The sequence below is a fragment of the Hippocampus comes genome, unplaced genomic scaffold, assembly GCF_001891065.2.
Source record: "Hippocampus comes isolate QL1 unplaced genomic scaffold, H_comes_QL1_v1.1 scaffold82, whole genome shotgun sequence".
Lineage (NCBI taxonomy): Eukaryota > Metazoa > Chordata > Actinopteri > Syngnathiformes > Syngnathidae > Hippocampus > Hippocampus comes.
Genome location: NW_017805135.1, coordinates 5,021,525 through 5,044,824, shown reverse-complemented (window position 1 = coordinate 5,044,824; position 23,300 = coordinate 5,021,525). Strand labels below are relative to the sequence as shown.

Genomic DNA, 23,300 nt, shown 5'->3' with positions numbered 1-23,300 from the left:
ATTGGTAAAAGAGGAAAACGAATGCCAACATAAAAACTTTCTCAACCATATAGGTGATGTAACCATATAGGTGATGTTCGAAGTGACATTTTAACACCCTAACTGTCATGTAAGTGGAAAAATAAGTTAAGCACAATAAAATTAAAAACTCAGTGAAACTAAAATAAATTAACACCACTTACACCTGACAACTAAGTGAACATAGTTCACTTAAAAAAGTTGGGGGTGGGGGTGGGGGGGTTAAATGGTATCTACCTGCTATTTTTGTTAACATCTGCATGATAAATGGTGACATCTCCCCCCCAAAAAAAACAACAAAAAGCCAAAGAAAAAGTTATGCACGCTGAGTAGGCATCTCAAAGAACAACGCTACTGCCATGAAGTCTGAGATTACGCATGAAGAGGTTTTGTTAGCCTTTTGGGGCATGTTATCCAGAAAATCAGAGAAGTTCCACTGTACAGTATTATCTATTTTGGGTTTTTTCCCCCTCCCCTCTAAGCGTGACAGGACCCTGCTCAGGCAATTTATCCAGACAAGCCAACAGGGGGGAACTAGATCGTGTGTGTGTGTATATGTGTGCGTGCATGCGTGCGTGCGTGCGTGCGTGCGTTCGTGTGTGTGTGTGTATGCGCGCTCGCATGCATGCGTGCGTGCGACTTCCATTGGCAGACATGTTTTTCTAACAGAGGAGCACGTCAAGAGTGGACGGGAGAGCAACAGTGGGGTGACATTAACGTCAGCTCTGTAAACTTTACCCGCTTTTGACGTCAAAAAAGTGAAACCATAACACAGGACCTCTTCTACTGAGGAGGACGGGGTGAACGCTCTTTATGTTGACATAGTGCAGGACGGTCTGTCACATGGATCGCGTGTTTATTTTTATAGCTCTTCTTTTAACAGGCAGACATGATTTGGACAGATAGTCAGGACGTTGAACTCATACAAAGGATTTATGCTCCATGGTTCCAGGGGCTCAGTTTGCTCTCAACTGGTACTATTGGGATTTGTGTCATGTCAACTTGAAGAGAGAAAAAAAATCCCATGGAAACAGATATCGGAACCAAGACTCTTCCAAATGTGGGGAAAAAAATCATATATATACCATATATGTAAATGTGGCAGCTTGACGTCACTGAAATCCAGTAAGGATACTATACTGTACATCTACTTAAAAAAATGTGTCTGGCTCCAGATGATTTTATTTAATGCAACCATTGAGTAAACTTAACACACCGTTGTTTTCAGTAGGCCTGAGTGGAGACATGCACCAATACTCAGTTTTCATTAATTCTCATTCATTCAATTACAAATGCCTTTGCGTTTTGTCGGGAAAAAAAAAAACCTGAAGGAAAACAGATGTTTTATCACCGCATGCTTACAAAGCAAAGCATTAAGGCTCATGTGGCAGATCGAAGACCATTTTGCTCACAATTTAAACCATACGTGTGGTAAATGACAACCTGTGTCGTCACCGTCCACACTGCCAGTAAGTCGCGCTCGCTTGTGTATTATTAGCACTTGAGGCTACTGAGGTCATTGTTATTCGGATGACATCATCACACTGTGCCTGTCTGTCTGCAGAACACGTCCACGTTCACCCTGGCGAGGGATGACGTCGGCGAGGTGGCGATGGAGGACGGACGCAGCCGCTGCCCTTTTAATCCTGAATATAAATCCACTGCCATCATCGTTGGTGCGCATTACGAAAATTACAAAACACAAAATGCTTTTTTTAAAACAGCGATAGAAACTATAGTTCACGAATGAGCAGTGGTAGACTTTGCATTGGGTTATTTAGTGGGGATGAAACCTGACGACATCCAACCTTGAAGTCTTAATAGTACCGCCGGAATCATGTGTAAACCCTAACCCCAACCCCTCCAACCCTAACCCCGACCCTAACTCCCCCAACCCTAAACTTAACCCTTACAAGCCTTACCCTAACCCCCAACCCTAACACTAACTCTAACCCCTGTAACCCTAACTCCCCCAACTGTAATCCCAACTCCACCCCCCAACCCCTATAACCCTAACCCTAACCCTAACCCCCCCAAACCCTAACCATCCTAACCCATACCCTCCTAACCACTGCCCCGAACCTCTTCGCATTGCAAATGAGTATCTTCTGTTTGTGGTTCAGCTTTCAGTAAATAATGGGCTGGTTATTAGCACTTTGCCTAATCCGCCATTCAGACTTTCTCTTCGTCCTTAACGCAGGCGTATTATTTCTTTCTAATGGATTATGGCTGCTTTATTAGATAATCCATTTTCAACATATTACATTTTATTTCTTCATTTTTTTTTTAGATGGTGAGTTGTACACAGGCACAGTCAGCAACTTCCAAGGCAACGAGCCTGTCATTTATAAGAGTTTGGGCCAAGGAACTGCACTAAAGACGGAAAACTCTTTAAAATGGCTGCAAGGTAAAGTCTCCAGTCACCCTCAAATCACGCCACATACATAACTTGATTGTCGAGTATATTATATCTTAATAGCGTGTCTGCCTCAAAGTGCAGACGTCGTGGGTTCAAATCCGGGCTTCAGCTTTCCTGTGTGGAAACTCCGGTTTCCTCCCCCCCCCCCCCCGCCCCAAAAAAATGCATGGTAGGTTATTTGAACACTCCAAATTCTGTGACTGTGAGTTTGAATGGTTGTTTGTTTGTGTGCCCTTCGATTGGCTGGCAACCACTTCAGTGCGTACTGACCATAGACGGCCGGAATAGGCTCCACCATGCCCGCAACTACCGTGAGGCTCAGCGGTTCAGCTAATGGATGCACGGATTGATTATATTTCAATAAAATACAATGATTCTGTTTTGGATAAAATCCGGTCCACTTGTACATTTGTTGCACTTTATTTCGGTTCGATTTTGACCGAATAGCAGCATTTTTAAATTGTTTTTTTTTTTTTTTTTAACAAAGGCATCGACCTAAACTTGGGTGAAACAAGGCTTGTATTATCCATGATGTATCTGTCCGACTGAGCAGGTGAGCGTTCAGAAGTAGTGCTCATTAGCAGGGCGCGTGCAGAGAGGACAAGCTCCTCTTTAGATGGCTGACTTCTGTCAGTGGGCACACATGCTCTTGGTAAATGCTTTGCCAAAGGACGCCGCGTGCTGTGCGCAATTAAGGCCTCTTTTGTATTTGGGTCTGTCTGTAATTCATGCTGATGAGACATCTGAGTGCAATTACAGCCAGGGTTTAAGCTTCATTTTCTCTCTCCCGGGATTGACTGACTGTATTGTTACATTTTGCAACTAAAGCAATGTCAAGGCTACTCCCCGTGTATAAAGGCAAAACACAATGATCTAATTTTTTTTTTTTTTTTTTTTGTTTTTTTTTGTTTTGCTCCAGATCCCATCTTCGTGGGCTCGGCTTACATAGAAGAGAGTCAGCCAATAGGGAACCCCGTGGGCGATGACGACAAGATTTACTTCTTCTTCAGCGAGGCGGGGAAGGAATTTGACTTCTTCGACAACACCATTGTGTCGAGGATCGCTCGCGTGTGCAAGGTAAGACGATACCTGGTCGGCTGCACACGCACAAAAAAAAAAAAAAAAAAACCCCAGACGCAGCGGGCCTCCAGCTGCCTTTGTCTTTAAACGTGGGTAGAATTGCCACTCAGAGAGAGGTGGGACTCTCCCACGTTGGAACATGTATGAAACGTGATGGAAATAGTGCATCATTAGCCTTTTCTGTCTGACTGAACACACTTGTTTTCAACATATTTAATGTCCTTGTATGGGAATCGCCCTCCACTTTTTTTTTTAGTCACAGTAATCCAACATCCTTTTTTTTGTTGTTTGATTATATTTAGAAAAATATTTAGAATATAAATGTAGAATATTTAGAAAAAAAATACTATTTTTAATAACTTTGAGTTACATTCCACTTGCAGCTTGTATTTTTATCTTCAGGGATTCACGATGACTTGCATGATTTATTTGGGCTCACAGAGAAACTTGTGTCACATGACTGTTTCCCGAATCCAAAGTAACTATTATTGATGTTTGACTCCATTTGACCATTCGAACAGAGCCGGGGGGCCGGCACAGGTTTTCAATGTCTCTTATTTACGTAAAACATGGCGGCGTCCAAGAACTCCTCTTGGAATTTGACAAACATTCAAGAGTCTGTCTTGGGCTGCATTTGTAGATATTTTCTGTGGAAAAAAAAAATCCAGCAGGTCAACCAAAGCACATGAATGCAAACGGCAGGTCATCCAACCCACTCAGTTTTGTATGAGCTTTTTCTTGCTGTTGAAAGGATTCTGAGCATTCAAGAGGCGCAGGGAGAAAAGCAACATATGAACCGCACCGTATTTTAACCTGCATATTCCTGTTTTATATTTTGAATGCAGTTGACATTCATGCGCTGTATAAAAATGTAATAATATCTTGTTACACATCACACAGTACTTGAGTTTCTCACTATGTACGCATTTACTGTTGTTGAAGTCATTATTTCGAGGACCGCTTTTTACTTTTAGTTTAGTCATATTATTCCAATTAAAAGTATTATTGTTTGGAGCGTTTTTCTACTAGAAAATATGTTTGTTTTTTTTTTTTGTTCAGAAAGTGTTGGGAAACAGTCCTGGCCACAATACAAACTCACTCATCATTGAATTGCTCTCTTATTCAATGAAATGGCTACCTGGCTTCTTTTGTGGAAAGGTGCATTCTGCGTTCGTGTTGTTCACTAGTGCTGCTAACCGGCATATCAGGTGTGGCGGAAATAATACAACAAAATAATATGGTATGAGCTGCATGAAAACTGTGGTGTTTTCGAAATATAATAATAAACACAAGGAGCGTCTAATCTGGCCGCAACACTCTGATCGCTATGGTAATGTTTAATGCCTTCAAAATACGATACAATGCAAATTCAAAGTGCATGAAAATGACCACTCACCACAGCCCCGAGCTTGATTTTCTGCAACCAGACGGTCCCATCTCGGGGTAATAGGAGACAATGACACCTCAAGTGTGTGTTTTGCGTCAAGTCTACTTCGTAATTTTGTTTTAGTCGCCGTTGCTGCAGAAAAGCCCCGCCTCCCACAGGTAGCATGTCGGAAATAGCAACAGTCCTACTGTGGTGATCTCAGAATATTCAGCCATAACTTTAATCCAGTTGTCTCGAACGTACTTTTAAGGCCGCTGTCATTTGATCTCCAGCAGTTTTTTTACTCATTTTGCGAGCTCTGGTGTTTTGTTTTTAAGCGGAATCGGTCACGTGACGGGGGAAAGCGTGGCTTGACGTGTGTCAAGCGTGACACAGACGGATGTAACGGAGAATCCGGTAATTTTTCAAAATAAAACATCTTTCGTATTCCGAAATAAAACGGAATTAAGGCAAGTTCTTTCTGTGCGGCCCGGTACCAAATGCCCTGCGGACCGGTACCGGTCCGCGGACCGGCGGTTGGGGACCCCTGATCTAAGCGACAGCTTAATGACTCACTCCTGCTTGGCTTTGGCACTCGGCTGGCTCCTTGAGGTTGTGCCGATTAGTCTGCGTTTTGCGTATGGAAAGTGACTGTGAAAGTAACCCCAAACTGTGTCTCTCTCTCTCTCCAGTCATCTTTTATTGCACTGGAGGCAGCGTATAGATTTGCTGCTTTATGATACTTTGAACCATCAAAGCACTGCATTGTGATGCTGTTTTAGTGTTGCATGCATGCGTTGCTGTTTGTTACGATCCGAAGCTTATCAGGAGTGTGTGTGTGTGTGTGTGTGTGTGTGTGTGTGTGTGTGTGTGTGTGTGTGTGTGTGTGTGTGTGTGTGTGTGTGTGTGTGTGTGTGTGTGTCATCCCCAGCATTGGTTACTTCCAAAATGTATCCATCCATCCATTTTCGATCGCATTTACTCTTGCGAGGGTCGCAGGCAGGGCGTGACATTAACCCTTTCATGCACCCAATAACATAAGCTGTCCACTGTAGTCATCGTTGTCCCTGAAAGGATTAACACCTGCCAACCCGGCAAATGCAGGAGAATTTTATCCGTTGAGGTTGACACCACCACGACCACTTTGGTGGGTTACGTTTCAAATCCAAAAACATGCTGACAAGTCACAATTGAGTCAATGATTAAAAAAAATAAATAAATAAATGCAAAACCTGTGACACAGAACTTGCCTTACATGGCAGAAGTACAGTGATCCACGACCATCTAAAAAGCAAGCACGTTGCGGCCGATTCAGTTTCGATGAACAGGGATATTCATCGGATTCACCTATTTGACTAGAAAGTAGTTAATGACGTGCCTATGTGGCGGCCATGTTGGTGGGGCCAGCGTTCCCAGCAACAGCAAGGCATGTAAACTGAAAATAAGTCATACTTTGCTCATTTCATCACCGATTTTCATGAGGTTTACATTTTGTTGGTCGATGATATAAGCCTCTTCTGATACAGAACAGTTGAAAAGAGACACAAATTATCTTTAATGGAATGTGATCAGCCATTGAGCTTTTGTTAAGTATTAAAGCCTTTTCTTCTGCTCAGTGTGAGCGAGGAGCTCGACGGGCGTGGCTGGCGGTGGAAACGTCATCTGCAACATTCGGATTTCTGATCAATGACAGCGTAATAAATTCGCTTTTTCTGAGGCAAATTTAATTCGCGATTGGGACATGATTTTGTTGTTGTTGGTGTGCAGAAGTATATGGTCACAATATAAGATAAACAATACAGCATTTGGTAATTCAAGCAAAACAACGTTTTTGGCTTTCCTGCGGCGACATAGTTTATTGGATGCACGCGTTCCCTTCTCCGCGTTATGCACCAGGCTGTTGTCAATGTTTTTTTAAGAGTGTTTATTTAATCTTGGCAGACTCCCACCGAGCTCAGTGTGTGCTTGTCAGATAAGGCGGGGCCATCTTTGGACGTCTTTGAAAGTTTCCCGCCGTGTTTCTACTACCGCTTCGCTCTGCCTCGCCAAGTCATTCCGCTCGAGAGTTGGTGTTTTTCTTTTCCGACATGTCCTCCTCCCTTTCTCCCACTCGGGCTGCCCTGTGTTTATTCAGGTGTGTACCCTGGATGCGGGGATGTGGAAAAGGTGGTGGATTACTCACTGGAGCATAGAACTTTATCAGCTTTATCAGTGATGGGAGAGAATGGCGATATTAAATGATATTGTTATCGATGCAACAGCATCAGATATCGAAGCCTTGGAGTGGCCAGCCAATTGCAACGGAAACATAGACAAACGAATTATTCACATTTACACCTATGGGCAATTTAGAGTCTTCCGTAAACCTGGCATGCATGTTTTTGGAATGTAGGAGGAAGCCAGCATGCCCAGAGGGGGGGACACAAGCATGGGAGAACATGGAAAGCTGTCAACAGTCAATGCTGGCGATCTAAAAATGTGCAATGCAAACATGAGTTACATTTCAACATTTGGCTGCTTCGTTCGTTTTGTTCTGACAAAGAGTCAGAATACAGTCGAGACTGGAAAGCGAGTGCCAACGACCTTCGATAATGTGCATTATTTATGCGCTGATGGTTAACAATAAAGGACTAATTTTCCGAATCTGACTGACGCCCGCAAGACAATCGGGTGGCCAAACTCCATCCGTACAAATTTCAGCGTAAACTATCATGGAAATGCTTTTTGGATGTGATGAGCTTTGTGGGAAAGTGTCATTTTAATTTACTGTCTGTTTTTATCAGCTGAAAAAAAAAGTTTATTTTTATGAAAAATGTGCCGTTAATCAGGGGTCTGACCAATAATTGGACATAATTTTTCTGTTGAATGGAGAAGTCGATTTTTCGCTTCCCCTAATTCAATTATGTGTGATGAATGTGCAAGAAGACTGCTTCTAAAAGTTTCATTTCTATATTGGGATATTAATATTATCATGAGCAAAAGAAAACGCCGTGCTTTCTAGTCAAGTCATTTCCCTTGATATACATTCTTCTTCTCCTTTCGGCACGTCCCTATTCAGGGGTCACCACAGCGAGTCAGTAATTTCCATCCGCCCCTGTAAACCGTCCTACCAACTCGCATGGTCGTCTTGGCAAAAGTTTTACGCCGGATGCCATTCCTGACGCAACCCTCCCCATTTCTCCGGGCTTGGGACCGGCACTGGGGAACAGTGCACCCCCAGGGGAGGGCACTGCCCCCAAGCGGCTGGGTTCCCTTGATATACATTCCATCCATTAATTCTTCATGACCTGTTCCAATTTATTTATTTCGATCTTTCTGTTCTTCATATATTGACCATTGATGTCAATGCACTTTTAGCGTAACTTGACATGTTATACGTCTACTGTTGCTGGCTGCTGTCTATATTTTGGTATATACCCACCGATAGAACTTTTACAGGTGAACTTAATGTGTCCTCATCATCAACTTTTGAATGCACATGTCCAACTGTTTCAGTGTTTCAGTCTTGAAATTTCACCCCAAAAATATCTCTGCCATTTTTTCGAAGTAGTGTAGTTTTTCATTACCGTATTTTCCGCACTAAAAGGCGCACCTAAAAGCCTTCCATTTTCTTAAAAGCTCACAGCACGCCTTAAAATCCGATGCGCCTTGTGTATTGGTCATTACGGTAATATTTCAACCCCAAAATGGCTCCTTGCTCGAGACATGCTGACAACGCAGAGTTCAAACTTAAGGCGATCGGGTTACGCAGTTGAACACGGAAATAGAGCAGCGGCAAGAGAGGTCAACGTTAACGAGTTAATGTTATAACTTGCTGTTGGTTAAGTGAACTGTGTCGCTGCTTTATTCAATAAGTTTTACTGACATCTGATTGTTCTGTTGGCATTTCCTTGTGCGTAGCGCCATCTAGTGGATTCATTGTAGATTGCGTCTTATAATGCGGTGCGCCCAATGTATGGAAAAAAATTACAAAATAGGCCATTCATTGAAGGCGCGCCCTCATAATCCAGTGCGTCTTTTCTGTGGAAAATACGGTATTCTTATCTGTAGTCTCTGCCAAGATTTTGATGTATAATGTGAACTATTGATGTCCTAGCGGCATATTTTCCCAGTCCGGCTATCTGGGGGAGTTGCCTCCATGCAAAAGTACAATACAAGCATACTTAACAAGAGCAGTGGACAGCTGAGAGAGCTGGAATGCACGCGCCTCATTACTGTATGAGCAAAGGCTACTGTAGTGCAGCTTAATTGGCTCCCGGGCCCGCAGCAGTCCCACCAGGCTTCACCTCCACACGCGGCGAGATGATTGTTCATGTTTAAGAGCTTGCGGCGGGAGGGAATGTTCCACTTCTCACACGTTCTTACCTCCCCTGCGCTCTTGTAAGGGAGTTCAGGGTTATTGAGGCCCTGACGCTGCTGCAACCTGTCGTGAGATTTGGCTGTTTTTGGTTCCTCCTCCGCTCGAGCCACCTGGTTGTTAGTTCTTTCTCTCTTCGCCGTGTGTTGACAGTTTGGCTGATCATTACCAGGCTCCGACGAGGTCGTCTGACGAGCGTTTGTGTGAGGATTCTTCCTGTCTCCGTTAAATCTCAGGGGAAAGCTGCGAGGCACGACTTTAAAAGCGTTCATTAATATCTTGGCTTTTGTTTACATTTGTGCTGCGTCCTCTCCTTTAAGAGGCAACGGCAAGAAAGCTGAAGTGTTTGTAGTTTGATTCATTTAAAGGAGACATACTTCTTACTTTTTATTCTTTCCACAGGAAGTGTAGCCGCCTCGTTCACGGGGCACACACCTGTTTGTAAACAAACACAGTACCGCTTATCTTCTAGCTAGCAGGGGTCATGTGTTTCAAAAAAACATTTCCCAAAAATAAGATAAACTATTGATGTTGCAAAAGAAAGGATAGAAGCTATTGATGTTTCCCTTTGAATGGCACTGATGTGGTTTGTCGTCATCATCTGCACCCTGAGCATAACCATAAGTACGACGTGGCCCCGGATGTTTTTAAGCATTGCATAGCACCGTTGCTGATGATATTTAATGGTTGCCACTTCCATTGCCTTGATAGGACTGTCAATTGGTTTATCGGCTCGTTTTTGCATCCAAATGATGTGATTTGGATCCTCTGTCTTATGTCGTACCGCCGTATGTCTATCTTCTGCAACTTTCATATTCGAAACCCGGCAGCAGCCTTAAAAGAACAAAGAAGCAACTGCATCTGTCGTCGAGCACGTAACAGAATGACTGCCCCCAGTGAGCATCAAACACCTCTGCGAGGAATTCGTCTGGTTCTACCACACCAAACTCACGCACATCGAGAATAGAGACGCTGCTTTGTGCACTGTGGACAGGAAAGGGCATTCCCCAAACAGTTCCCATGGAAACATAAAATTGTCCAAAATGGCCGGCAGTTGTTAATTATGTCTTGACGCTTGTTTCCAGGGAGACAGAGGTGGTGAGCGTGTGCTGCAGAAGAAGTGGACCACCTTCCTGAAGGCCCAGCTCCTGTGTTCCCTGCCCGATGACGGTTTCCCTTTCAACATCATCCAGGACATGTTTGTCTTGAAGCCCATGGGAGACAGCTGGGAGAGCACCGTCTTCTACGGCGTTTTCACATCACAGTGGTAAGAGACTTAAGACAGGATGAAGTATTATGAGCTTGGCTGTTTAAAAAAATAAATAAATAAATAAATACTGTCAAAATAGTCAAGACACTACTCATGTCGCAACACTATTTAAGCTTGTAACTGTTGGCAGGTACAAAGGCGCGTCGGGCAGCTCAGCAGTTTGTGCCTTCACCATGGCACAGGTGGAGCGGGCCTTCAGTGGGCGCTACAGGCAGGTCAACAGGGAGACCCAGCAGTGGTACACATACAACCACCCTGCACCAGAACCACGGCCCGGAGCGGTGAGTTGCATCCTCTCTTTTTGGATGAATATGTATTTAATTATCCACCTCTTGTTCCCCGTCCCCCACAGTGTGTGACCAACCACGCCAGGCAAATGGGAATCCAGTCGTCCTTGCACATGCCTGACAAGGTGCTCAACTTTGTCAAGGACCATTTCCTGATGGACAGCGTGATCCGCAGCGCCCCTTTGCTGCTGAAACGCAGCGTACGCTACACGCAGATTGCCGTTCACAAGATCCAGGGCATGGAGAGGGCCTACGACGTGCTCTTCATCGGAACAGGTTGAACAAAAAAAACACAAACCACATCGGAATTTGTGAGGACTATTCCAAACTGTGGCAACATTTTGATCCATTTTGACCAGTGTTATTTTCACAATTCAAAATAGTTGCCAGCTGCCTTAATAACATATCAGTGGAATGCTTTTGTCAAAATAACCTAAGGATCAAGAATTCTCACACCATATATTTTGGTCTTGCTAAAAATCAGCCCTGTCTCATTCAACAAAACTGAATGCAGCTCTGCATTCTTTTTTTGACCTTGACATGATAGCAGGAGTGTCAAATGCGGTGTTCTCTGTCCAGAAAAGTTAATCATGCATCGGGGAGAGAAACTTGGTGTGGGTGATGATAGCGGGAGGGCTCTCTCACAGATATATTTCCCGAAAAGTCCATAGTTTACCATGTGGTAGGTTTCAAACCTGCAACCTTTTTTTTTTTTTTTTCCTGTTGTGCCCAGATGACGGAAAGCTGCACAAGGCCATCAACACTAACGACAAGATGCACATCATCGAAGAGATGGTTCTGTTTGCCGACCCGCAGCCCGTGCAACACATCGAACTGGACCCTCAGAGGGTAACGACATTTTACACAACTTTTTCGATGATAATTTGTTAAAGTCAGAGAGAAAAACAGCACGAGAGCTAAATTTACCATGCTGCCCGAAGACATCCCCTCCCCTCTGGGGCCATCTTGCCGCGCTTTCTTAAGAGTTATTTGGCCATCTGGAGCAGAGTTTATGATCCTCGCTGGCGTTTTAGCCGCAGCTCAATTTCATTACCTTCCTTTCTTTATGACATAATGGCCTCTCCCGCAGGCCAAAATGGACTCTTATCACAAGATTATGTCATTCTAATAAAGCCAGAGCTACTTTCCCATGTTTTCTGGCCGATGAAAGACAAACAAGATTCAGTCATGTTTGTTTAATATACCACTGGGAAGGACAGCCTTAATATAGACTCCATAGAGTGCGCGTCATAGCTGGTAAAATGAGTTGAAGACAATATTGCGTGAATGCGTGGTCACCCCCAATTTAACTACCCTACTGGCGCCAAGCAGGAGAACATCTGGACAGATTTTGTGCTCTATTTACTTAAATTGTTTTTAACTATGTAATTGCGCGTGAGGCCGTATGGGAGGTACAGCGTGAAGCCTTGCGGTTCTGAAACTCTGGGTTCTAATATCAGTTTGGGCATTCCATTAGTGGAGTTTGCGTGTTTTGTATGTGCTTTTGTGCGTTTTCTAAAAAAAAAAAAAAACCGAAAGTAAAATAGAAGCATGAAAGTAGGCTATGAGTTCAGTTTCAAGCTTCTCAATGGGGTTTTTATGCTAACAAAATATACAGCAATATTTCAGTTAAGCACTTTGAAAAGGAAGAAAAGAACAAAACTCATCATATTTAAATTTTGAGTAAGTTGATTGTTGTGAAAACATGCACAAAACGAGTTCCTCAACTTAATGTTGGTTTCTTGTTCAGCAGTTTAGTGCCGTCTTTGAAGGGTAATTTCTATGCAAGAGAGCCCTTTGCGCTGACGGCGGGAAATACAGCATGTGGTTATTTTGTTGTTTTCTTCAATCCCTTTGTTGTTGGGTTAGGATAATGGATCTTTTACACATGAATTGAAAACTGAAATCTATTAAGAGCATGTGTTTTGCACGTCTTTTGTCCATAGTTGAAATCGCATTTTTGCCATGTATCTTGTTAGGAAATTCATGGTCCTATGTGGACTGCACTGATGAAAAATTGGGAACCCCTCGCAGCTTTTAAATTGCCCATTCCTGCTCTAAATTATCCATAGCTGTGAATAAGAAAAGTTGTCAGTCTAGATGGGTCATGTAATTGGTTGAGAACCAGACCAGAGTCGACTGAGAAAGCCTATACAAAATAAAAGGAGTTGATGTGTGTGATTTTACAGAAACTGGATAGTTCTGATGAATACCAACATACGCGTTTGGTTCCTCCCTTGTGCAGGGCCTTTTGTTTGTGTCGTCATACTCGGGCCTGGTGGAGGTACCCGTGGCCAATTGCTCCAACTACCCAAGCTGCGGCGAGTGTGTCCTGTCCAGAGATCCTTACTGCGCCTGGACCGGACGCCTTTGTCGGGACGTTAGGATGGCACCGCCTGACAGGTAGGGTGGTAATGTCGGAACTGCAAACATTTTCTAAGCGCTCCAAATTGTGATAACACAATGTGCTGTGCAATACTTTGAATAAAATAGAGCATGAATAAAATACAGCACCATAACACAGTGAACCACTCAGGATGAATGCAACCCATTCCAAGGTATTGTTCAATCAACCTCCAATTTGTTCAGATTTTGAAACCATTTTTTTCTCTCCATTAGAAATCAGGGATCACTGTGATCATGCCATTAATGAAAGCCTTGCGCTAGATGGAAGCGCATCTGCACACAATATGTCACTTAAACTGCAGCTGTGGGTGTTTTTGTGTGTCCTGTATGTCTCAGCCACTGGCAGCAAGATGTGGAGGAGGCTGACACATCGGCCATTTGTAATAGGACGCTCTCAGGCCCGAGATCTGCCCGACCAGCAACTGCCCGTGAGTGTTTTTTTTTTTTTTTTTTTTTTTAGCAAGTGACATTTTTCAACAAAAACACACATATTGCAAAAACTACATATTCATGTTGTGGCTTGTACCCTGAAGCAAACAAGTGGATTGTTAACACTTTTAAATGCATGCTTGCTTTAATTTCACATAAAATCCTTCATTGAGAAAAGCATCATATTTAAGTCACAAATGTTGACTGAAGTGTTTTATTTGTTTTTTTAAAAGTATAAAAATAACGATGATAAATCCCTGTAATAAGTGTTTTTGGCTGAGCATTCCTAATATCCAAATGGTCCCTTTTTTTCCTTTATTATGCTGTAGAACAGGGGTGTCAAACTCATTTTGGAGTTACGTCTTCCCTCGGAGGGCCGTTACAACACTCAAACTGATATTATTACTTGTACACAACAAATTGATGGATTTCTAGTTTTGAAATCAGGCAACTCAACTCTTTGTTTCTTGTTTGTTGAATTATTGTTCAAGTGAGTGTAAAATACAAAATGATTGCATTGAAATCTCAATGATATGTCTTACACAGTACAATTTGACATTTCGGTACATATTTTAGCAAGGCCCATGGAAGTTGAGAGACATGATCTGCTTTCGCGGGCCACATAAAATAACGTGGTGGGCCAGATCTGGCCCCGGGGCCTTAAGTTTGACGCATTTGTTGTAGAAATATGTAATCGCTAATATTTACTAGTAATTTCCATTTATTTCATTCGGGAAAGATGATTTGAGATGCATGTGTTTTGAGTTACGGCATGGTGACAGAATGAATTAAACTCGTAACTCAAGGCACCACTGTATAAATATAAAGATTTTTTTTAAAGATTTCATTTTAAACACAAAATGTTCTGATGAAAAGAAACAAATGTTTTTTTAACCCTTTACTCAGGGATTAATATAACATCGATCAAAGAAATCTATTATTAACGTTTAGTAGTTCAGAATTGCACAGAGGGCAATTCTAAACTAATAATTTGGTAAAATTCCCCACATTTATTTACATCATGACACACAAATTTATTGTTGTTTGTGTGCACAGGTGGGTCCCGTTGCCAGCTTATCACAATTCCTCCCAACACATTCCGGGTGTTGCCCTGCAAGCTGCGCTCCAACCTGGCCCGGAGGAAGTGGCGTTACAGCGACGGCGCCAGCCAGTCCCTGTACGCCACGCCCGAGGGCAGCCTGGTGGTGGTGGCGCAGGCCGACAAGACGGAGACCTACGAGTGCTGGTCGGAGGAGGAGAGCTTCCGCCAGCTGCTGGCCAACTACTGCGTGCGAGCGGAACCCCGGCAGGAGAGCACCACGACGGCGGTGGGCCACTCGCGCACGCCGCACGTGAGGCTCGAGGAGGTCATGATCCTTCCTGGCGAGTCTCGCTCGGAGCAGATCCACACAAAGACCTACTGGAACGAGCTCATTGTGGTGTGCGCGCTGCTCGCCTTCTCCCTCGTTGTCTTCTCCTTGTTCGTCATCTACCGCAACCGCGACCACATGAAGTCCATGCTCAAGCAGGGCGAGCGCGCCAGCATGCAGCAGAAGAAGCCCAGGATAGCCAGCAAGCCCACAGAGAGCCTGCCGCTCAACGGCAACACCATCCCCGTGTCCACATCGGACCACAAGGGCTACCAGACGCTCAACGACAACTACATCTGCAGCACGCCCACCAGGGAGTCCTCGCCGGAGAGCAAGAGCTTCTCCGACGCTTCCGACGGCCGACCGCTCAACGTCAAGGAGAGCCACGTGGAGTACTCGCCCACTTGTCCCCGGCCCAGAGTGCGGTTAGGCTCAGAGATTAAAGACTCCATCGTGTGAGACCATCACTGGCGGCTTTTTATTTTGCTCATTGTCTTTGCTTTCAAGCTGCACGCGGGATGGGAAGAGCAGCTCCAGCAAGGGTTGAGGACTTGGCAGCTGCTCTCCACTAGTTTTAGTCATTTCCTCATGTCCACTAATTGCATCCAATATGCGTGCACAGAGCGGCAAAGCAAGACAGAAGACGCTCGCTCAGCATTTATGTCTTCAAGTCAATTATCCTTAGACGTCTACTGCCCCCGGCCGCACAAAAGCCACCAAATTCAGGTTCAAGAATGACAACAACAACAAAATGCTTGTGGAGGCTCTCAGTCGTACAGGAAAGTTCCATCGTAGAAAGGGTTCTGTCAGTCGTCATCTGTACCTGTGGGTAAAAAACAAAAAACAACTGACGAAGCTTCTGTGAGAGAAGCGAAACGTCCTTTTTTGTTTTTTGTTTTTTGTTTTTTACCCACAGGTACAGATGACGACTGACAGAACCCTTTCTACAACAACAACAAAAAAAAAGCATTCTCACGAACAGTGTGTGGATGATGACCGACGATGAGACTGTAAGACATCGTATCAAATCAAAGGCGTGGTGACATGGGCAGCAAACAAGCTGACTTGTACCTTCCTGAATGTATGGCCAGAACAGAAAATTCCATTCATGCCACGGAACGTCGGATGGCGAGCGTCAACGCGGAATCGTACAGGTACTACGACGAGTATGAAATATGGGAGCATGAAGCGGGGGTACATGCACACTGATCTCATTTTTCCTCCCTTGATCCAAGCCAGGAAAGACCTCCTTTTTTGGGATGCCACTGAACGATTAGCCTGAGCGATTAGCCTGAGGTGTCTTTTCAGGAAACAACAACCGTAAATGTTTCCCCTTTTCAATTCTTGACAAGTTTATGCAATTGTTTATCTTGTGGTCAACACTGAGATGGGCCGATCCACTGGCTCCGTGATTGCGACGTGAAACAACGAGCCAATGAGAAAGCTCGCTGATACTCATGCTGGAGCTGGTGCCTGACACAAATAGAGGAGCAAATGGTCGTGTTGAGTCTTTGGAGAACTTGTCTGACACATCATCCAACACTATTAACATGACAAGGAAACAAGTAGAAGAGTTTGCAACCACAATATACTCTAGAGTGACCAGACCCTTGGGCTGTGTTCGGAATCATTCACTAATTTCCCTACTCCCAAATAACAGTAAAGGGATTTTTATATGATGGACTACAGTGAATATGAACCATATTTCTATAGTATAAACTCCACACTGGAAGGCCCAGAACTGAAAATAATTTTTGGAACACCACTGGGGCTTTTTACATCAATTGCTGTTGCATAATTAGCCAGTTAGCTAGCCGTTGGACCTTCAGTCACAAATATTGAACTCATTTATTAAATTTTATTGTTGTGAGCTGAGTGTATTTTACCAAAGGAATACAAACAAAGCACTGTATGTCCATTTATCGTTTTGTATTGTATGCGTTTATTTTTTTCATTGGTGGAAAGCCCTCACAATACATTTGAACAGCACAATAAAACGACCGTCTCTATTGTGGCTAGCCTGATTCCGAACACAGCCTCAACCAGTCCTCTATTTCTTCGTTGTATTTTTTCTGGTCTTGTTGGGTGCCCCATGGCACCACGCTGCCTTTCACAGTTCAGCCTTGGCACTGTGACAGACATTGTTGACGTGTGGAGAGTGTGCTGTGAGGATCATCTTGAGTAACACTCTACGTTAAGATGAGGAAGAACACACTTTTGGATTTTCTTGTCATGTGTAAACGTCGGTACGTGTATACCCCGCTTTACTTAACAGAAAGCCAAGGAGTTAAAAAATAAATACATTTTTAAAAAATAATAATAATCTTCAGGGTCGCACTGAACCATCCTATGTTCTGTGCAAAAAAAAAAAAAAAAAGCAATTAACTTGCAATAGTGCCATTGTGTTGTGATGACCTCTCCCACCTTCTTCATTTTAGGATCGCAAAGAGCACACAGAGGCTTTTGTTAAAGGCACTAAAGTACATTGTGTTCAGTGGAGTTTTTATACAAATAAAAAAAAACAGTTAGTTGCAGACCACTTAAGTAGACACAAACCAGCAAATCTACACGGCTCTCCCTTACTCTCTGCTTCTCTTACTACAACAATGTATTCAACTGTGCAGACCACAAAAAAAAAGTCAAACTAAAATAGAATCTTTGTTAGCTAGCAGGTATAGTACTTTTTAAAAATCTGGATTGATTTTCCCTGGTCACGTCACATGTTTTTTATGGTCACTTGTTGCTATAGCCAGGACCTGAGTTCCGGTTCCTGACGCCTCTTCATGTCCTTTACTCTCCATTAGGTCACCATTGAATGTGACTGCCATATTGGGCCTATATATCCATATTTTGATCCAATTAAAATGTTATATTTCATAAGTTTTTGAATTTTAAAAATGCTGTTTATCAGACAGTGACAACTAATGACTTGCAGCAGCCATTCACGGAAAAGGATGGGGCGATATGGCAGAAAACAGGAAGTCGTCAGACGCATACTGAGGAACTGTTTCCAGAATCTTCAGTTTATTCACAATTTAGTCACTTCTGAGTATAAAATATTAAATTAGCCTTCTGCTGGATTCAGTTTGGCACTGTCACAGGTCAAAGAAAAACCTGGATCTTCAAACTTTTGATTAGCTTTACTCTCAGAAATATTTTATTTCCATGTTCATGTTTTGGATACTGACCTACCCCAAAAAAAGGGCAGGGAAAGTCGGCAGAATGCGGAAGGTTAGTCTTAAATAGATGAGATTATGAAACTAGTCTTTTGACACCGATTTGTTTGTTTGTTGCAATCCAAATATTTTTTCTTGCATGTTCATGTTTTGGATCATTTATATTCACTTGGAATTTTGGAAAGACTCAGCTGCCCCGCATAAAGCAGAGAACATGAGATCAGTCAGATGGGAAATATTAATTTTTTTTTTTTTTTTTGATGGGAGACCATTTGAATGTTCTGAACTCCTGCTTTCTGCCATCGTCGTCTTGAGCAGAATAACCCCGTTATCGGACTTTAGCGCAGATGGAGCTCAATTTCCCCATAGATTTCCCCATAGTTGACATCATGTTCCACTAGCACATCCTTTTTAGAAGGCAAATTTGAAAAATTGATAAACTTTCTTATCGATTAATAGGTCAATCATTTTGCCAAAACCTACTTTGACGAATGTAATAGTTTGAGGGGTGGATGTAAAGATGATCTCAATATGAGCCCCCCCCCCCACCCCAGGTTTCTGCATGCACATCCATCATCATCATTGGAGTCCATGTGAAAGCACAAATAATCAAAGGTGTTTGTACAGAATGACAATTTCCATATTAAAATGCAACTACTGAGAAAAAAAAAAACAGGGACCATCGTGAACATTCTGTGTACACTATTGAGACTTAAGACTTTTCCCAAAGATGTAAGAAGCTTATAGATAATAATATAACTAACTCCATACAATGTCTTGGAAGATACGTTATAGAAGCACCACATCACTGAAATCTACACTCACCATATCTATTTCAGCAGAAAACCTTTCAAACACAGAGTGACCAACAACTGGCTCTATTCCGTCACATCCAGTTGACAAAATTATTGCACAGCATAAAGCGCAAAAAGTGGTCTTGTTTATTTTTTGGATTTGATTATATCCACTGACTGTTCTTAGTATTGTGTGCGTGTGTGAGTTTCTAAGGGATCTTGTGTAATAAGTGTTGTAGAGATTAAACTGAACTGTTTGCTCCCCAGAAATATTTTGCTGCCACAATAGGCTACTGCTAATGAGTACACTCGTGTTTGTGGATCAAGCATATTAAAGCAGGAATGGTATCTAGTTTTCATGTTTGTTTTTAGTAAAAGAGGACAAAGCTATGGCAATTACATATCGCTCGCATTGGGCACAATTTGGCAAATGTAATATGATTTCAAAAAATGTACACTAATGGTCAGTCGTGGCGTGTGGGTGTTATTTTTACCAATTATTTGCCTATCTAAAGTATTGAAATGGCTTACTCTCTTTGATGATACAATGTTAATGGTTGAACAAACGTGCTGTTTTGGGGGTCTGCTGAGAAGCGATGATTTTGGACTTAGAAGGTTTCTGCCCGACACCAGTGACAAATAGGCTACTTAGCCGCGAGCAGTGCTGGAAATGGTGCAGTCCCTATAGCTTTAAATGTGACACTACAGTTTAAAATGTGCCAAAAATTTGGAAATTGGAACTTAACATGCTGCTAATTAAGATTTTATTATTTCTAGAGCCGGCCAATCACGAAAATGAACGGCTGTAAGCTAACTGAGAAACTCTTATTAAATTTACCCTGAGATATTAACTTACTGACCTGTGAAAAGTCTACAATCCTGATACTGAGGCCATACGGTAATACTAGCTGCTAGCTTAGCTTGCAGAAACCGCGATACTACAGTTTATAAACATGACTTCAAGCATCACCTGTGTCAATTTTGCCTCACCGTAAATTACTTTAATGTCTTAAAGATGAGTATGGGTGAATTGGGCCTAAACATGCTGCTTGTTAGATTTGACCACTCCAACCCTAAGGCATCTTATATTTGAGCTAACATAACTGTTTGGCTGCCATTTTCAAGCTATATGCTCACACAAGCCACTAATTTAACTTAGCAATGCCCCTGACACTGCCTCTCATATACGCATAGGTGACACTATAGTTTAAAACTAACTGTTAGACATATGTAAAATGTGCCTGAACCCGCTCTAAGTTAAATATTAGGACTACTAGAGTGAGCCAAACGAGCACTATTTGTGTGAAGCTAACACCTGAGCATGTTTTCCTATGCAAATTCACACATGGGTTATTTATTTGGACTATGTGTGTGAAGGTAAAACTGAGAAACCCTAAAAACACCTTCATGGGCAAATAAAGTAACGTGTAAAGTGGAAATGAGAATACTATTAAGAAGCCTACCCTTTGAATGAATTAAAGAAAATCATAGCTTCAAAAGCGATCAGACGCTGTGGGATTGTGTATTAAATTGGCTGAAAAGAGGCTCGCTAAACTCCAGCTGTTGACGTCAGCGCGTTCGTCCGCAATGTGCTCAAGTGCTTTTCTGAACTTTGTTTTAACCGCACCCAAAAAATACGGACAACTGAAATAGTGAAAAAAATGTTTCAATGCTCTATCTCAACAATTCAATACTACATTGTTCTCAGTCGTCACACGTTTTCAGCGATTATCTTCAAACATATGTATTTTGAAGCAAATCGCCGCTGAGTTTTTGTGTGCATTTTTCATAAAAAATTGTTCAACTTTACATTTTTTCCCCCCTTCGGACCTAGTAAAAAAATAATGAAGGCCCCTGGGAATCTAACTACATGATCAAATGAATATCCTGCTTTTATATGCTTGATAACCTCATAAAATTCTAAAATGCCTTTGTTCTGCCTTTTTTTTTTTTTTTAATAAACAACGTGCCATGTCATACTGTCCAGCATTTACAATTCACAAGGACATGAGTCATGCTGCCATTGTTAACGTTAGACGCTAATGATAACATTAGGGGCTGTTCAGAATGCTTTTTGTTTTGTTTTGTTTTTGCACACACATGCCTTTCTGAAGACACAAACTGACATGTACAATTACCATTTGGCCTTAATTGTCGTGCATATTTATTAATGACGAGCTTTTTGTTCCAGAGCAATTACAGCTTGCTTCATTTTGAGTGGCTCGTCAGTGATGCAACAATTACTGTACTGGACATGAATGTAATGGCCACCTTACAGCTTTTTTATTTTAATTTAATTTTTTTTTAGGATTTTTGTTTTGTTTTGTTCAAACAGTCCCATGATACAGACCAGCACAATACAACTAACATTCAATATTCCTTCTTGGCCTCATCCAAATAAACGTCATCCACTTAGTTGACTGAAAAAAAGTAGACAAATGTGGTCTTGCCTGCATGATTCCCTTCTCTTTTTTCAGTTATTATTATTGTTATTATAATTATTTGTTGTGTAAATACTTGTGAACTGTATTTTTTTGTATTATGGAGATGAATTGTAACTGTTGTTTTTGTTATAATGTACATAAAAAGCACTTTATTTTAAGTTTTTAAGATAAATGAATAAAATCAATGTTTTTGACAGACACTTGTGTGCGTAGTTTTTTGCTGGACATATTCTGTCATTTTTTTTAATTACAAACGACTTTTCTGCACATTGTGGAAAGCATAATACTGTAATCATTTTATTATTTTAGGACATTCGTTTTTGTTTTTTTTTAAATCATCATTTACTAGAGCACTTGGCTCATGCCAATCAGCAGAACAGGAAAAGCGCTTTTCCACGTGCACGCTGCTCTGACTGAGTGCATGCCAATCCCACACAGGCCGCAAACAAATCAGGCGAGTGTACCACTACACCATCAGCGATTTCTGGATGAATCCGAGATCATAATTTGCAGTAGAGATTTGATTTGAATACACTGGTCTTTTCTGACACCTGGCGGTCAAGTGCTCTAACTGTGGTAATAGGAAAACACATATGGATGGGAGCCTTAAATCAATCAGAGAAATGGAAAAGACCACCCAGGAGCTCACCAGGATAGAAAATGACATCTACCCAGGCAGACACTATTCGAAGTTGCGGACAGTGCCGAGTTGACCAGAGTAAAGGACTGCGAAATTCAGTCTGACTTCCGGTTGTGTTGTTTTGTATTTTAGGTGCACAAATAAGAAGTTGAAATGTATATTTAGTTACCGCCCAAATTTACCATGCCATGTAAACACACTTACAGATACCAAATACTTTATATTGCTGTAATTAAGAATCCCAATAGAGCTGTCAATAAAGTTATATTTGTGTTTACTTTATCCATCCATTATCCGAGCTGCTTATCTGAACGAGGGTCGCATGTGTGCTGGAGCCTATCTCAGCAGTCGGTGTGGTACACCCTGAACTGGTTGCCAGCTGATCGCAGGGCACACATACGCGAACACATATTCACGCTTACAATCGCTTTGGGACGATTAAGAGTCATCCATTAATCTACCATGCATGTTTTTGAAATGTGAGAGGAAACCGGAGTACCTGGAGAAAACTCACGCAGGCACGGGGAGAACATGCAAACTCCACACGGGTGCATGTATGTGCCAGTGCGTGCGTGCGTGCGTGCGTGCGTGTGTGGAGACACCACTCGAGCGAAGCGCGACTCAGCAGTCAATAGTCCGCTGCTCTCTGCTGTGCGTGCGTTAGCTCGGACATGTACGCACGCGCGCGTCTTTTGGCTTCAACCAATCAGCACTGACGCAACGGACGTTACACATCAAAGAGCTTTGATCTACGAGAACAGCTAAACTAGCCTAGCTGAGACAACAGCTAAATTAGTAGAGTAGACATGACGCTCGAGGTCAGACCGACACCATACATGGCAATTTTCCGCGGATCCGCGGAAATCCGCCGTTTTATTTCTTAAATTGATCATTTTTGTGAATCGTCTAAATCCGTTGAGAAAAATTTAGGGGCGGTCAGATACCTTATCGTCGAGTTTTCACGAGCTCTCCCGAACAGTCTCTCTGTTTTCCGTTTGTAAACAGCCCTGCGATTGGACGTGTCTGAAAGCTTCAACTAATCAGATCATTGAAGGCATTATTTGTTGCGGGAGTCTTAGCTCGATTATATACGGCCCAGCGATTGGTTAACTACAAGCGATTGGACCAATCAAATTGCATGTAACATATTGTTTTACCTGATTCATGGCGGCCTCTTCGTCTCGCAAATTCATTGTTCTCGGATCGTTTTGAGCGGAATTATGAAATTTTTGACGAAAGATCAG

General features: G+C 42.5%; 1 protein-coding gene and 1 long non-coding RNA gene across 3 annotated transcripts in view; one reads left to right on the top strand and one right to left on the bottom strand.

Annotated features, from left to right (window-relative positions):
• LOC109513931 (semaphorin-4B-like) overlaps nucleotides 1–15,637 on the top strand; it is a 62,976-nt gene extending 47,339 nt beyond the window's left edge. For both annotated transcript variants that reach the window (XM_019866666.1, XM_019866668.1), the window contains 10 exons: nucleotides 1,583–1,694; nucleotides 2,309–2,425; nucleotides 3,357–3,514; nucleotides 10,326–10,507; nucleotides 10,641–10,791; nucleotides 10,863–11,073; nucleotides 11,531–11,646; nucleotides 13,043–13,200; nucleotides 13,540–13,631; nucleotides 14,689–15,637. In XM_019866666.1, the coding sequence (XP_019722225.1) occupies nucleotides 1,583–1,694; nucleotides 2,309–2,425; nucleotides 3,357–3,514; nucleotides 10,326–10,507; nucleotides 10,641–10,791; nucleotides 10,863–11,073; nucleotides 11,531–11,646; nucleotides 13,043–13,200; nucleotides 13,540–13,631; nucleotides 14,689–15,461 (2,070 nt within the window). In that variant the 3' untranslated portion in view covers nucleotides 15,462–15,637. The remainder of the gene's footprint in view (nucleotides 1–1,582; nucleotides 1,695–2,308; nucleotides 2,426–3,356; nucleotides 3,515–10,325; nucleotides 10,508–10,640; nucleotides 10,792–10,862; nucleotides 11,074–11,530; nucleotides 11,647–13,042; nucleotides 13,201–13,539; nucleotides 13,632–14,688) is intronic.
• LOC109513932 (uncharacterized) lies at nucleotides 147–18,317 on the bottom strand. Its single transcript, XR_002167897.1, has 3 exons — nucleotides 17,759–18,317; nucleotides 1,932–1,935; nucleotides 147–158 (listed from the first exon to the last, which is right to left on the bottom strand). It is a non-coding gene; the product is annotated as an uncharacterized LOC109513932 (long non-coding RNA).
• Nucleotides 18,318–23,300: the final 4,983 nt, after the last annotated feature.